We start from the raw sequence: 15,027 nt of genomic DNA, 5'->3' as shown, positions 1-15,027 counted from the left end.
TGCTGCTAAAGGAGCTGCTCAGGGACCCCCCCAGTATCATGCAGGGGGAGAGAGCTGTTGTCCATGATGGATGTCAGCTTAGCTAACACCCTCCTCTGCCCCACTTTCTCTATGGGGTCCAGAGGACAGTCCAGAACAGAGCTGGCTCTCCTGATCAGTCTATTGAGTCTGCTCCTGTCCCTGTCCGAGTTGCCCCCCCTCCAGCATACAAGACCACAGCATAAAGGATGGCAGAGGCCACCAGGGTCATAAAAAGTCCTGAGGAGAGTCCTGCACACTCCAATGGACCTGAGTCTCTTCAGCAGATGGAGGCGACTCTGGCCCTTCTTTTAGAGTGCATGGGTGTTAGCATTCCAGTTCAGTTTATTGTTAAGGTTAACACTCAGGAATTTGTAGCTTTCCACTACCTCAATGTCCCATCCCTGGATGCTCACCGGTGAGAAGTGGGATGTTTTCCTCCTGAAGTCAACAAGCATCTCCTTCTTGCTGGTGTTGAGCTTAAGTGGGTTGAGCTCACACCAGCCGACAAAGTCCCTGATGAAGTCCTGTATTCCCTGATCGTTCTCCACAGAAACAAAACCAACAACGGCTGTGTCATCAGAGAACTTCTGGATGTGGCAGTGGGTGGTGTTGTGAGTTAAAAACGGGACTCTCCCAGTGCTCCAGCTGTCCTCCTGTGCAGCAGGAAGAACACTGCATCGTCCACCCCAATCCCAGGCTGGTAAGCAAACTGCAGGGGGTCCAGCTGTGTGCCCACCAGGGGTCAAAGGTGACGTAGGATGATCCTTTCCATGGTCTTCATCAGGTGAGAAGTCAAGGCAACAGGCCTGAAGTGGTTTGGCTCTTTGGGGTGAGGCAATTTTAGTACCAGGACCACACAGGAGGTCTTCCACTGGGCTGGGACTTTCTCCAGGCTCAGGCTCAGGTTGAACAAATGGCTGATCACACTACAGAGCTGGTCAGCACCGTCCCTGAGGAGACTTGGGCTGATGCCGACCGGGCCCGGGCCTTCCTTGCCTTGATCTTCTTAAGTCGAATGAGCTTTTGCTTTAAATAAAATTAGTGATGAAGAGGTAGAACAGCAAATTAAATTGACTTAAAGACCACATCATTAAATGCAATGTGCATTCACTGAGAAAAAAGAAATCATGATGATATGGCATGCACTTAAATTACTTTCTTCTTTATCTGATTCAGAGAAGACCAATTTCGACTTAGAAAAACACAATCTGTGGTTGTATGTCAACTCTGTAATAGCCTATATTATACGCTCTGCTGAATTTCCACACAGTAGGGTCCCAGTTTCATCATGGTGGCATGGAACTCCAATGGGGTCCCCTGCGATGATGCTGTATAAAGATTTCCCTTTTTGGAGCATCAGAGCTGCCAACACTGCAGGCTATGTTCTGAGCACACTATTCTGGGCATGCAATATTTATATAATGACATGTAGCCTATAGCAAAAGTAACAACATATTTTCAGAGAGGTTGCTGGGTGCTTGAGTCAGACCTGACTGTGCTGCAGTGAGACTGATGCTTTGGACTGAAGGGGGCGAGGCAACAGTACTGTGTGTGCGTGCGCGTGCGTTGTTTGACGGCAGCATCCCGACCCGACCGCAGGCAGCAGACCTAAACAGCAATAGGCGTTCATGGACAGCATCATGTGCAGTGTATAGTAAAGAAGGGACCTTTTCTATGCATCGTGTTTGCCGGGTGTAACAGTAAATTACTGCTTTCGAATAATTTTGTCAAGGATAATAATGATGAGGTAAGAGCTTCCGGTCGCCATTTTGGTGATGTTTAACGCTTTGGGGGAAATCTGCATGGATTAATAAACTGCTAAAGCCACTGTTTGGACGGATATCGGTGGCAGGATGTACAAGCGACATCGTTTAGATTTGGGGGATGATTCGCCGAGTAAAAAGAGACCCTCTGATGAGTATGTAGTGTTAACGTTACCTGAAAGCTTCCCGCTGTCGCAGTGTTTGTGATTGCTGCTGGCTGTTTTGTTGCTGTCCTGTTGCTAACTAGCCGTGTAACGTCAACTCTTCGCTAAATGTAGCTACAAATAGCACCGACGGGGTGGGTGGGACAGTCTAATTGTTTCAATGACAGAATAAAACGCTAGCTGTATAGGGATACTGTTGGACGATAAAGGCGTACAGTGCAATGGTCGAGCAAATTGGCTAGTGCAACGTTAGCTAGCAAGCTAACTTAGCAGACAGCCAACTTGTTCTGGTCCGCACGTGGCTAACGACACATGTTAGCCAGTGCTACTTTGAGCGCTGTGTCTTACATACAAAAGACATAACATTACATTTGACGAGACAAAGTCAACGTGCCATGATTTATCGGTTGTTACAGTATGTGGCAGTACATAGGACCCCCTAGCCGGGCTAATGTTAATGTTAGCTAGCTGTTTAGCGGTAATAAAATGCAGTGTTAGGTGTCACTGCCATGTCTCATAACACAGTCCCAAGTCAGTGTCCGGCAACGTTTGCTGTAAAGCCTAGCTTTCATTAGGGATATTAAGACTGCTGTGTGTCTAGACAAGACCTGATCGGCCTGGAGAAGTCGGGGTACCTATGAGTTGTCAAAGTCACCGAGATTACGCTCAGGGTCACTGCCCTGGGTTTCACATCGCTTTTACCTTACCAGATCAACCAGTAAACTACGAGTTTACTCAGAGGCATATATAATATTGTACGCATTGTGTAAACGACAAATTCGGCCATATTTATGTTTAAACAACAGCGCCTAGCATCATACGATGTGCATACTGCAGCTTTCTCATAGTCAAGGGCATAAATGCTAGGGATGCGTCCATCCAGACCATAATCCATCCATGATCCAGACAAGTTGAGGGGTTTCAAACTAGATCAAACTAGACCCATTCGACCAAACTTGTGGAGGTATGCATGGGGTTTGCATGCCACACTTGATTAGTCAGCGTTTTTAGCAACAGTTAATAAGAATGTGTGCAGTAACCTTTTCATTCAATTATAAGAAAACAAACATGACATGAGCTAACACATGCATAGTCTGTTCAATGTTGTGTCTTTTATGTTTGCTACAATCTTTACCAAATCTAGGACAAATAGTATTCTGGTAAATTCAAGTGTATTTGGTCATGTTGTGATTCTGTGGTAAGTTATATTGGTTATTCAGTGTGGCAAGGCTTCATCAAATCTTAACTTACATCTTCCTCGCACAGGCGTGACCGTGACAGGGACAGAGACCGTGAAGAACGGTCGAGGGACAGGGACCGCGACCGGGATCGAGACCGTGACGGGGACAGAGATGTGAAGTCTTCAGCAGCCCCCAACAGTCTAGCTGCAGGCAGTGGAAGCTTCCTAAAGCAAATCCCCATTCTGCAGCCGATCAACCCCTTCACCAACCTGCCCCACACGCCACGCTACCATGAGATCATGAAGAAGCGGCTGCAGCTCCCTGTCTGGGAGTACAGGGAGCGCTTCACTGACATCCTGATGTGTAACCAGTCGTTTGTGCTGGTGGGAGAGACAGGCTCTGGAAAAACCACACAGGTACGAGGCAGTACATATGCACTACTGTTGTCAGTTGCCCCTAAAACATAATTATTTTTTTAAATATAAATTAACTAAAATGTTTCGAATTGAAATTCAGTAATATAATTGGTATAATATTGTCATAAAAAACAGCGTAATGAACAGATGATGCATTTTAAGCAGTTACTCTATGGAGCTGTTTCACAGTGTGTGGTCGTTAGGTTTATTTAAAGTTCTTGAAAAAGCTGGGTTGTCTGTTCTTAAAATTTGAAAGAGATAAGATTAGAGTAAATCACTGGTTGAGCCTTAGCCCCCTCCTGAGGGGAATACAAACTATCTTCCAAACACTTCTTAAATTAAGTGGGGTAATCTTGTCAGTGTGCTCCGCCTTGATGATGATGTTAAACATATATTCCACACATTCATCATTAAATATTGAACCGACTTTCAGTCTAGTTTGCTGCCACCTCTACGTCTATATACCAGAAATACCCACCAAGGTGGAGGCTACATGTATGGATCTTTAAAGATAGTCATCTACGGTTATTGCGCTGGAAATTAAAGGGAAAATAATCATGATGCATTTAAATTTGACCAAAATGGTATTTCTTGACATTTTACAAAAGAATGGTAAGTATTGCATATAGGGAAAACGTCTTCCTTAAAATTATCAGGGAAAGCAAGTTTTAAGACAATTCTTTTCACTGCTCCTGCATTGGTAATACAAACAACACTTAATTGGTTGTCAGATGCAAATTAGGTAGCATACAGATCATATTCTGATGAGTAGGGCCAGGCCCTGAAAGTTCAAATATATTTTAATACTCTTCGAGAAATGTTTATATCTTCCAAACCTGTCATTAGGTTTTTGTTCTTCTGATTGGGGTGACATTTCAAAGTCTGGTAAGATCTGAATCATCTCTAAAGGGCAGTCATCCGAACCTCAAGCTTAATCGAGTGGAGGTAAGACTCTCTTCATCAGGGCCGGGTACCGAACTGCTTTTTAGGCACCAACTAAATTGCCTCTAAAGTATCGAGTATCGAAAAAATACCTTGTCATTTAATACCTAATTTCAATACATACGGACTAAATCTCTTACATATCAGTGAGCCAATAAGCATGCATCATGCTTCTACCAAGATCTAATAATGATTGTGATTGGCTGTCTAACGTTACACGTGGTAGAGGCAGGCATTACAAACTTTGTTACACAGAGATGGGCTCACATAGTGGGAGCTGAAAAATAAATTAAAAAACACATATAATTGACCAGTTACCAATAATTGCAGCTAAACTGTTTTTGCATTCAATGATCTTCTCACATTTATCTTACTGTTCTACAAGCTGGTCCCAGGCAGGTGGGACTACGCTAACACCCTTAAGTAACCTTTACAAACAAGCTGGGAAAGTTCTTGAAAAAAAACCCAAGAAACTACCATGACTTCACCAACAAAACACAACCTATTAACCTTTGACAGTTTTCTCTGTTTTGCAGACATGTGCCTGATGTATAAATTGACCATGATCTTGCACCACCACCACTCAAGCATTGTGTGTCATTTTGCAGAGCTAAAATAAGGGTCTCCAGGGCTTCCGTAAGAGGTGACTGCTACACTCAATTTAGGAAGACTAAATTTGGTCTCTTTAAAACATGGAATGTATATTTTATATACTGGTGTGTACGGTATGTAATGTTTGTTATAGGTTGTTGTTGATCTATTTGTTTTAATAGTATTGTCTGTAGTGTCTATATTTTGTATATTGTCTTTTTATTTCCCTTTCACAGGGACCACAGATCTAAGTTAGCTGTACAGCTAACTCTGGTATAGGGCTTAAACTTTGCATGGTCCCTGATAAATAAACTAAAAACAAAAAAAACTGTCATGTCCGCTGTCTTTCAGATCCCTCAGTGGTGTGTGGACATGGTGCGGTCAATGTCGGGACCAAAGAGAGCAGTGGCCTGCACCCAGCCCAGGAGGGTAGCGGCCATGAGCGTCGCCCAGAGGGTTGCTGACGAGATGGATGTCATGCTGGGCCAAGAGGTGGGCTACTCCATCAGGTTTGAGGACTGCAGCTCTCCCAAGACCCTACTCAAGTAAGGAGGCTAGTTTAAAGTATTCCTCTGGCTCTCTTTTTATGTTTTGAAAAGCGACCAATGACAAACCAACAGCTGCATTGGCAGAAGTAGATAATAGTAAGAGCCTATTAGCCTAACAGGAGCCTTGTACATGTGATGATCTGTAATTAATTCAGTGAGCTGTTAAAGAAATGTAGATAATTTGAATTGTCTTACTTGACAGACTGGCATTAGGTATGAACTTTCTCAAATCCATCTTATCCTCTTTATACTTCCTCCCCCTTTGTTTATGTTCTGCCCACAGCACTTTGAAGCAGGACATTTCTCTGTAGAGGAATGCTGTGCTTGTTACGTTAATTGTAAGCATGATTTGTATTCAGATAATGCCACTGCATATGCTGATAAATCCTGCATGTCTTCTATTCACCCAGGTACATGACAGATGGAATGTTGTTGCGGGAGGCTATGAATGATCCTCTGCTGGAGCGCTATGGTGTCATCATCTTGGACGAGGCACACGAACGCACTTTAGCTACAGATATTCTCATGGGGGTCCTCAAGGAGGTGGTCCGCCAGAGGGCTGACCTCAAGGTAAAAACAATATTCTAAGTTTCTTCATTATATTTTGATAAATATGGAAAACAAGCATCTTTTTTATGTCCTCAGGATTAGCTACTGCAACCATTTAAAAGCATGTGGATTATTTAAACGGTAGTGTAAGTTCCTAAAGCTTAATGTAACCCTTTATACAGCACCTACATTTGCTTTTTATTCTGGAAAGTTAAATGTCACTTTGTCTTATCTCTCGACTTGGTGTTGGAAGTACTCTTGACAGTAGTCTGATTTGTTTCTGCAAATATGTCTCACATAATGCCTTCAAAACACCGTTACTTCCTGCAGGATAAATTCAGTGACAGCCAGTGTTTATTTCCCTCTTCTGTCACTCCTCCCTTTTGTCACATTTCTCCTGACAGTGTCCCCATGCCTGACAGCTGTGTATCTGTAGAGGAAAGGGAAATGTTGCTGTTGGGTTTAGAAATGCACATCTATTTTGCACCGCAGCACGAGAGGAGATTGCTCCTAGAGTCAGCCCCATTTTAAGCCAAACATCCAGGGGGAGAATAGCATGTGTCGGTGTGGATGGGAGCGTACAGACAGGCAGGCGCTTTATAGGCAGACTGTGCCAGACATAATTCTCATAAAGCAGATGGATAATGACTAGTTGTTTGTCAGTGTGGAAGCAAAGGTTAGATTGTTGTTCGCGGACTGTTAAATGAGGTCTAGGTTATTGGGAATGATCATCCACCCACACCTCTCTATCTCCTTCATCCCTATACCCTACCAAATTTGAAAGTTTAATTTGCCTTGATTAAGAGCAATTATGATGTCCCGCAGAGCGTAAAGCGAAATGCTGAGACACTGGCACCTGAAAATGTTTGAGATTGAAAATGGGAGACACGTTCCCCATCAGAATCCTAATGCGCTCTATCTAACGGCTCTGGAGAGAACATTGTGTACCAAACATCAGGAACAAGGACTGGCATAGCTCTGTGTAGGTCAGTGACTTGGAGTGTAAAGCCAAGTTCTACACTATAGACACCATCTTGGGTTTGTGCCAGCTCCCTCACGCTAAATTTGGATTCAGAGCATTATTGATCCATCCTGCATAACTTTTTGCACTCTTCATCAATTCTGTATTTGGTTGCACCCTTATCCACTTAGCATGTGCCCTTATCCTCAATTATCATCAAGCCATATGAAATGTTAACTCATTCTACACTTGAGTGCTCACTCCCATAATCACCACGGTCTTTTACACTCTGCTGTCTTTACTTTTATCTTTCCTTTCCCCTCTTTTATGAATACATTGTTCTTCACAGACTTCTTTCTCTTATTTCTGTGCTCGTCTCTGTCCAGGTCATCGTCATGAGTGCCACGCTCGATGCCGGAAAGTTCCAGGTGTACTTTGACAACTGCCCACTGCTAACCATCCCAGGACGCACCCACCCTGTGGAGATTTTCTACACACCGGAGCCTGAGCGGGACTACCTGGAGGCGGCCATCCGCACTGTGATCCAGATCCACATGTGTGAGGTGGATGAAGGGGACCTTCTGCTCTTCCTCACTGGACAAGAGGTACAACAAGTTTGGTTCTGTTCCACAAAAGCCAGGTTGATGATTTTTCCTCTAGGATTATTTCTAGCAGTGGTGCTAAAGAATGAAAGTTTTTTATTTTGCGCTGCCGGAAGATATTTAACGCGTCATCTTACACAAGATGGGCTTTAGACCCATGTGTACACAGTTGTAGATGTCAAAGATGTTTAATAAATAGCTTCAAGCCTTCTTGCCTCTTTCCTCTCTCTCTGCTGTCCTCACACCTTTCTTTCTATACTTTTCCTCTCTCACCTATACTACCCCTCGTCCTGTCCAATATTGCAATACATTGCTTGATTAAGCAACCTACAAGAATGAAATCAAATAACCCCTGCTAGGCATTTTGACATTTTCACAAAATACCCACCTCCCCTCTTTAATTTGATCCAACTAACCTCAGCTTCATCATGACTGTCATCAGCCTTTCTTTTCCTCACTAACCCGTTTATCTTTTCTAAAGTGAAAACACAAGTTAAATTATCTTTGAATTTCTGTTAAATGTTTAATGAACATGTTGAGGCAATTGGTGCAGATTATTAATTTTCCATATGCTAATTTCTAAAGTAGCAAACACTATCAGCTGTTGCAAACGATAAATCCTAATAACATATAACATAAATAATAATAACATAACCTAGGAAAACCTGCACCATAGGCGTTGGCCTAACAGTCATTAACGATCATTAAGAAACCGTCAATTTGATCATATATTTGGTACTGCCGTTTGTAACTTGGGACCACCCCCAATACGTGCAATGTTCCCCGTCGTCTATGTTTTTGTTTAACGTCATTATAAAAATGAGGTAGCGAGGACGGACGCCGAGCCCTCGTTATTGGAATTTTTAAAGAACAAACTAACATAACGAGCAAGGTTACAAACTTGTGCAAAGATTTTATACCTCTCCAAAGTTAAATATGTGCATCCTAATGTAATTACATAGATGAGTTACTCACATACACGGTGCCATGAGCACACATTTGTGCACCCTCTGCACAGGAAATTATTATTCCTCAATTTGATAGCTGTTAATGCACGTGAGTGTGCCTGTTCGGGTACCACCAGGATTTGCACTGTAAAGGGGGGAGGGGAGGAACAGTAGTGACCCAGATTCTGCCCTTCTCAAAAATCTCTGAAATTAAGTCATTTATTATTTTTTCCACCTCCCTGCAAATGTTGTCCACTGAAGTGTAATGGAGGGCAGGGTTCATGCCCAAAATGATGAATTTGGTCACAGCAGATTGAACACACACACACACACACACACAGCACCAACAAATGTTTCAGTGTTCCGATCATTGGACAGGAGGAGCCTGTCAGAGACAACAGTTCCTGTGCTGGTATGATTATTCTCTCAGCACTAACAAATGGTGTTGGAGACCATGTGATTACTTATGGTTGTGAAGGAGAATGTAACTGGTGTGAATGCACCATAAATTGCTCTGGAAATTTAAATGACATTTTGGACTTTTGCTACATCCTACCGATTTTTTATCTACACAAGGGATCTTTAAAAACTCATGTAGTTGTGTCTTTCTGGCTTCCCTAATCACATCTTATATTGGGTTGTTTATTAGCAGTGATTATTTGTCACTCAGCATCAACTTGACTGTGGCAGAGCACCTACGTCAGTTTTCATTTGCCAAAGCAGGATCAATATGCGGCTTGTTACGAAGGGGATGAAGTCATTGGAGGGCATGGTGTTTGAAGTGGTCTCCTTTGAGGGCTGGTAATTGATTTTAGATTTAGTGGTATCCCAGCTGCTTGGATGGTTAGAAACACTGATAGTCACTCCCGTGAATGTGTTGAAAAGTCTGGTATATTTGCAGGCAATGTTGAACATTGCTCATGCAGTTAGATGTAGTTTGTTGATTTATATCCCTCCCCCCCCTCACGCACTGTGCAAAGCTAAGGCATTACTGAGAGCACTCCCACGGTGAGTTCATTATCAACCTCTCTTAATTGGGTTAAAGAAGTTAATGTGTAGTAGGTCTGGCAGAGATGAGTGTTCAAAGGGTAAAGCAGCACGCCCCTCAAGCGCTTCTTAACCTCTTCAGTATCCCAGCAACTTTGATGTAGACTAATGATTGGGAGGCAGATCCATAGACTAGATAGTTTTAATGTGACTGTTTTAATTTAGAACAGGCAAGAGCAAAATGCACAGGACTCTTCCTTTTTCCTCCTTAGTTTCTCGAAGATAGTTTGCTTCCACAAACAAATAGAACTGAAGCACCAACTCAAAAACAAGAAAGTCGAAACTTATCACAGCTGTTGAGCAAAGATAAGTCCTAATATTTAAGCTTCCCCCTCAGCAGCTAACATCAAAACGTGGGGATTGGCGGGGGGGGGGGGGGGGGGGGGGGGGGGGGGGGGGGGGGGTTGTTTGCTAGTCAAGCGGAGTGCCTAAATGTGTCGGTTATTAGCTTGGCTGTAGATTGTTGCTTCTGGGGTGGCAGGGAGAGCTGGTGGACAGGTTCCCAACTCTCTCTCTCTGTGTGTGTGTGTGTGTGTGTGTGTGTGTGTGTGTGTGTGTGTGTGAGACATGCACGCACACTCTGTCTTGATGTCCCTAAGGGAGGGACAGCCAGCTTGCTTCCAGCACTTTGGCAAAGAGGGCCATTTTTTTCTTCTTCATGGCAGCTGCTGCATCCAGAGGCTTTATAGGCTATTAATACCCAGGCTAATTTTACCAATCCATTCACATTTACCGTTTTCTAGTTGTCAGTGTGTTGATTAAGAGGCACTGGGCCATCAGCAGGGTTTGACTTAACGCGATGAACAAGGGGACAAAAAGGCTAATAACACACTTGCAGTCCAGAAGGAAAGCAGGAAACATCACCGTGGTGCTTTCTCATGTCAAAGTAAATTAAGTCTGCTTCAGTCGCTAATTTCAGCGAAAAGAAAAGGAAACAAAAAGAATCTGAAAAGTTATATGGATTGATTTCTTCGCCAACATTTATGATGGAGATCTGATCTAGCTCATTTTCAGTTTAAAAGCATCAGGGAAATAATTCTGGTCCCTTTTCATTAATGACTCCCGACTCCTGTCTTTGAAAAGTTGCTGCCTTTCTCCCATGGGCCTGCAGGTGGTGCAACAGTATAGGCTTTAACATGAAACATGTAGTAACTGCTGCTTCATGAGGATTAAATGATTGTTGTTAGTAAAACAAAGAAAATGGTTCTTAACAGCAGGAGTTGCTTGGAAAATGAAACGCTGTTATGTACATGGTATTTCAGACCATACCAGAACCTACTTTAAACCTTCAAGTGCGATGATTAAAAATGTGTGTAGGTTAAATAAAATGAGTACTTTTAAGTTAATGACTTGCATGTAGAATATGTAGACCTGTTTAGTACATTTAATAGTGTAGTCCATTAGGCCTTTAGAGAAAAGGCCCTAGCCTTGTGCTCATGCTATCGTGCTTTCTTCCCGGCGCTACTCAGGTTGCTGTGTCTGTCTGCCAGCCCACCGGCTCTAGAACGTTCAGCTCCACTAAACTGATCTGCCATGATTTGCCGCTGGTTATGCATCAGTGCTGCAGTCTCATCTCACATTCCCCCCTACAACACTGCGCTGTGGAATAATGAACCCTGTGTGTGTGTCTGTGTGTGTGTGTGTGTGTGTGTGTGTGGGGGGTGGGGGGGGTGGGGGGGGGCATGCACATGTCTTCAGAGCGTGCTTGTTCCATGACTGCTGCATTTGAAAACAGAGCCACAGGGAGCTCAGCTATGCATACTGCGGTCCAGGTTTAATTTCCTCCGTCAGATGGAGCGATAGGTAGAACAAATGTACTGTTGCAGGGAACCACGGTTTCCCCGGTCGCCTTCATGCACCTTCCCCTTCATTCAGGATTCACCGCCATTGTTCATCCAGGTGTTGTTTGATTTTGCTGTTTACATACACAGGTGACGCCAGGACTAATTGTTGCACTTCCATCTTTCAGGAAATTGATGAAGCCTGCAAGCGAATCAAGAGGGAGGTCGACGACCTGGGGCCGGAAGTCGGTGACATCAAGATCATCCCGCTTTACTCCACACTGCCTCCACAGCAGCAGCAGAGGATCTTTGAGCCACCCCCACCCAATAAACCAAGTGGTGCCATTGGAAGGAAGGTATAACAGCCTTGTTGTTATAAAAATACTCTGAGGGGGAGGTTGAAGCGGGGAGTTTGAGGGAGAGGGTAAGTGAAAGAGAAAATTATGTAGAAAGGCCAGATGGGGAATAAGGTGGGGAAAGGAAGAGAGCTTGAAGGTAGGGACTGAAACTTTTTTCCCTTTCTCAGCTTTAGCGCAGAACTGACTCACAACATATGCTGCTTTTGTCAGCATGCGATTCTCTGCTCTAAATTATAACTGGGGTATTACTCATGCCCTCTGAGCCTGAGGAAAGCACTGCATTCTCAGTCATTTTTATCTTTCCACTACATTTGCACAGGCGCTGCTGCTCAGAGAGGAGGCCTAAGACCTCTGCCACATGAAGCCATGTGGAAGGTGCACGTTGTATGAGCTGATCAAAAACCAGACTTTTCTTGCTGTGCGTCGGCTTCTTCTTCCTCAATCACTTAATCTCAGAGGAGTGGGTGATCCTCTTATTGGTACAGACAAGAGACAATTTGTCTCTTCTGTGTTGACAGTTTCTATTCAGATGGGCTCATCACCAGAGTAGCAGCACCACCTGCGCTGCCATACAGTTGGCCAGGGATCTGACAGAATATCAGAATATCATCACTGCCAGTGAATGAGCAAACATTCGCCCCCAGCATCTGATAGGGGACAGTGTTGATGAATGACTCATTGCTACAACCCCTCTAATTCAGGCTGATCAAGTTGACATATGAGCAGTGAAAATAGTTATAGGCTGTCAAAGTTAAACACATTACAGTGCTTGCTAAATGCTCAATTCAACCTGGATTTTTGGAATATTGGATTCCTCTCAAAGAGATTTTAATATGCAATTAAGCAGACATTTTACAAAAAGTGTTATTTGACAAGGTTTGGATCAAACAATTTACACACTAGCATAATTACAGTTTTATAGTTTCATCTCTACCAGCTTTCTGCTTGAATGTTGGCTTTAGAGGCTCAGCATTTTAAGTAATTTGATTACCCAGTATTGGTTGAGATCTTTTTCAAAATGTCATTCTCAGTGTTTGGTTCTGCTGTTCAAAGGGATGTGGCCATGAAACAGGGCCATAGTTGCATAGGGACATATTAAAGTATTACGTGGCTCCTGCAATAGAACCTGCGTGGTGCTGTAAGTTTGTATACAGCTGTCAGACGTATTACAAGGAGGAAACAATGATTGTCCACTAGCGGCAGGCGTGCTGAATAACAGCTGGATAGCAGGGGTCTGCAGCCACTTCTCCCAGGTTCCCACGCGTTATGGTGAACCAAAAAATGAATGTAATGACAGCATGACCTCTGACCTGTCACCCAGCAACCACTTTAAATTTCAGAACATCACAGTCAAGGCCTTTTTTCCCCTCAAGATCAGTTTGTCAGGTGCTTGTTGAGTCGCTGGAGGTGACATTTAAAGTTGCCATGCTTGAAGTAAATGTGCCTCTCCTCCAAAACTGACTGAGTGGCTCATCAATTAAAAAATGCAGATAGATCATCCAGGCCAACCCAAGAGGAAGTAGTGAAAAAGGATTAAGGTTTGCAACGTGTGCTGCTACGCATTCTAACGCCTGCATTAGGCATCCCTCAATTAACATTAGGCACTAGCTCGTCATTGCTCTGTCTCTCCAGGAAAGCAGCTGATTTTTAATCATTTAGAGGCCAATGCAGCAAATGACTATTACAAACAAAGATTGTCTTTAACAAATCTGCTCTACTGAGTGTTTGAAGTTTGTTTTGAGCATTGTGTCACGTTTGGAATATTCCCTTAAATGTCACTCGTGATTCTGCCATGGATTCATTTCTATGAGCTTTGAATGTGCGTGCATAGATGCTGCTCAAGGCATGTTCTCCTTTTCCCCAGTCAGGGGAAGGTTTTATTTGTCAACAAGGCTGTGTTTCCCAGCAGGGACTTTGAATGATTGCCTGTGTTAGCCATAGTACTTGCTCTCCTGCAGGTAATAACCCAGAAATAACATGCAGAGATGATGCTCTAATGATATTACTGATGAAGAAGCCAGGATTATCCAGTGCAGCAACAGACTGGAAGGAGCCAGTCTGCATTTGGTGTAATGGCCCTAGCCCGGATAATCCTTCAGAATCAATGCAGTCAATGAGGCCACCCATATGATCGTGAAATGTGAGAGGGTGTCATGTGTGGCATCTGCTGGAGCCCTGACTGTGTCCCAACATGCAGGACAGTGGCAACCTCACCTAGTCCATTTGATAACCGGACTTGGAAGCATTCCATGCCTTTCATTCCTTGCTGGGATGTTGGTCGCTGGCATATAGTGTCTGTCATGAGACACTGTCTGATAGCCTTGTCTCTTTTTTTATTATTTCAGACTGCCACAGTGTGGCTAATAGGTTTCTAGAGATGTAATTCTTCTGTATCTTTAGGCCACTAATGGTCCTTTTCCACTTCAGGAACCCATTACCTGAGGCTTCACATAAACTAAACTTTAAGGATCCTTGTGAGTCTTTGGTACTAGGTTTAAGTTTTTACACAATTTTACAATCTGGGACTTTTCAGATATATGCCATTTAAAAGGCAAAAGCGCGACCAACTAAGTCCCTTTCTGTGCTGTTTGGTAGGAGGTTAAAGTAGGCAGTGGTGGGAGCTACAACAACGTAGGAAGGGATGCTGTGTTTCTTTCAAATTTATGTGAAATCTGTGTTATTAGCATGCCAAATAACGTCAAAGTTTTTACATTTGCATCCATGTGGTGCTTTATTTCTCTATAATCCTGTTTAGGGCTGCACGATCTCGAGAAAAAGTCATATTGCGATTTACAATACTGCGATTGCAATACAATGATGTCATGAATCTCAATATCACAAGATTATTAAGTCAAATGCACAAAATACGGAAATTTAAAATGTCAACTCGAACATACAAAGTTATACGAGCATAAAGTTGCATAAACAAAATGTACAATACGTTTTTTTTCAAACTTAATATTTTACCAAATTAAATAACAAGTCTGTGTTTGCTCTGCTCAACAGTACTAATGAACAACAATAAATAAGAAAAATATAAATTCCTAATAAAATAATACGTTTTGTATTAAGAGTGCAGGTTTAACAGCAGCATAAATCAAGCACTCGTGAGAGCGAGAATGGCAGGCGCTGAATGAGTGACATCAGTGTGTGGT

The 15,027-nt window shown here is 43.2% G+C and overlaps 1 protein-coding gene across 2 annotated transcripts in view; it reads left to right on the top strand.

Moving 5' to 3' along the window:
* The first annotated feature begins 689 nt into the window (after positions 1–689).
* Positions 690–15,027, top strand: part of dhx15 (DEAH (Asp-Glu-Ala-His) box helicase 15) — a 28,429-nt gene continuing 14,091 nt past the window's right edge. The window contains exons 1-7 of one of the 2 annotated variants that reach the window (XM_034901170.1): positions 690–700; positions 1,621–1,768; positions 3,215–3,545; positions 5,430–5,623; positions 6,037–6,196; positions 7,523–7,741; positions 11,702–11,869. In XM_034901170.1, coding sequence (XP_034757061.1) covers positions 1,761–1,768; positions 3,215–3,545; positions 5,430–5,623; positions 6,037–6,196; positions 7,523–7,741; positions 11,702–11,869 — 1,080 coding nt within the window. In that variant the 5' untranslated portion in view covers positions 690–700; positions 1,621–1,760. Of the gene's footprint in view, positions 701–1,620; positions 1,769–1,874; positions 1,940–3,214; positions 3,546–5,429; positions 5,624–6,036; positions 6,197–7,522; positions 7,742–11,701; positions 11,870–15,027 lie in introns of those variants that run through there. The other variant, XM_034901168.1, reaches the window with a different exon arrangement.

This window comes from Etheostoma cragini, chromosome 19 (assembly GCF_013103735.1).
Source record: "Etheostoma cragini isolate CJK2018 chromosome 19, CSU_Ecrag_1.0, whole genome shotgun sequence".
NCBI classification, from domain to species: Eukaryota; Metazoa; Chordata; class Actinopteri; order Perciformes; family Percidae; genus Etheostoma; species Etheostoma cragini.
Note: the sequence above shows the minus strand (reverse complement) of the source record. Positions and strands in the feature narration are given on the sequence as shown.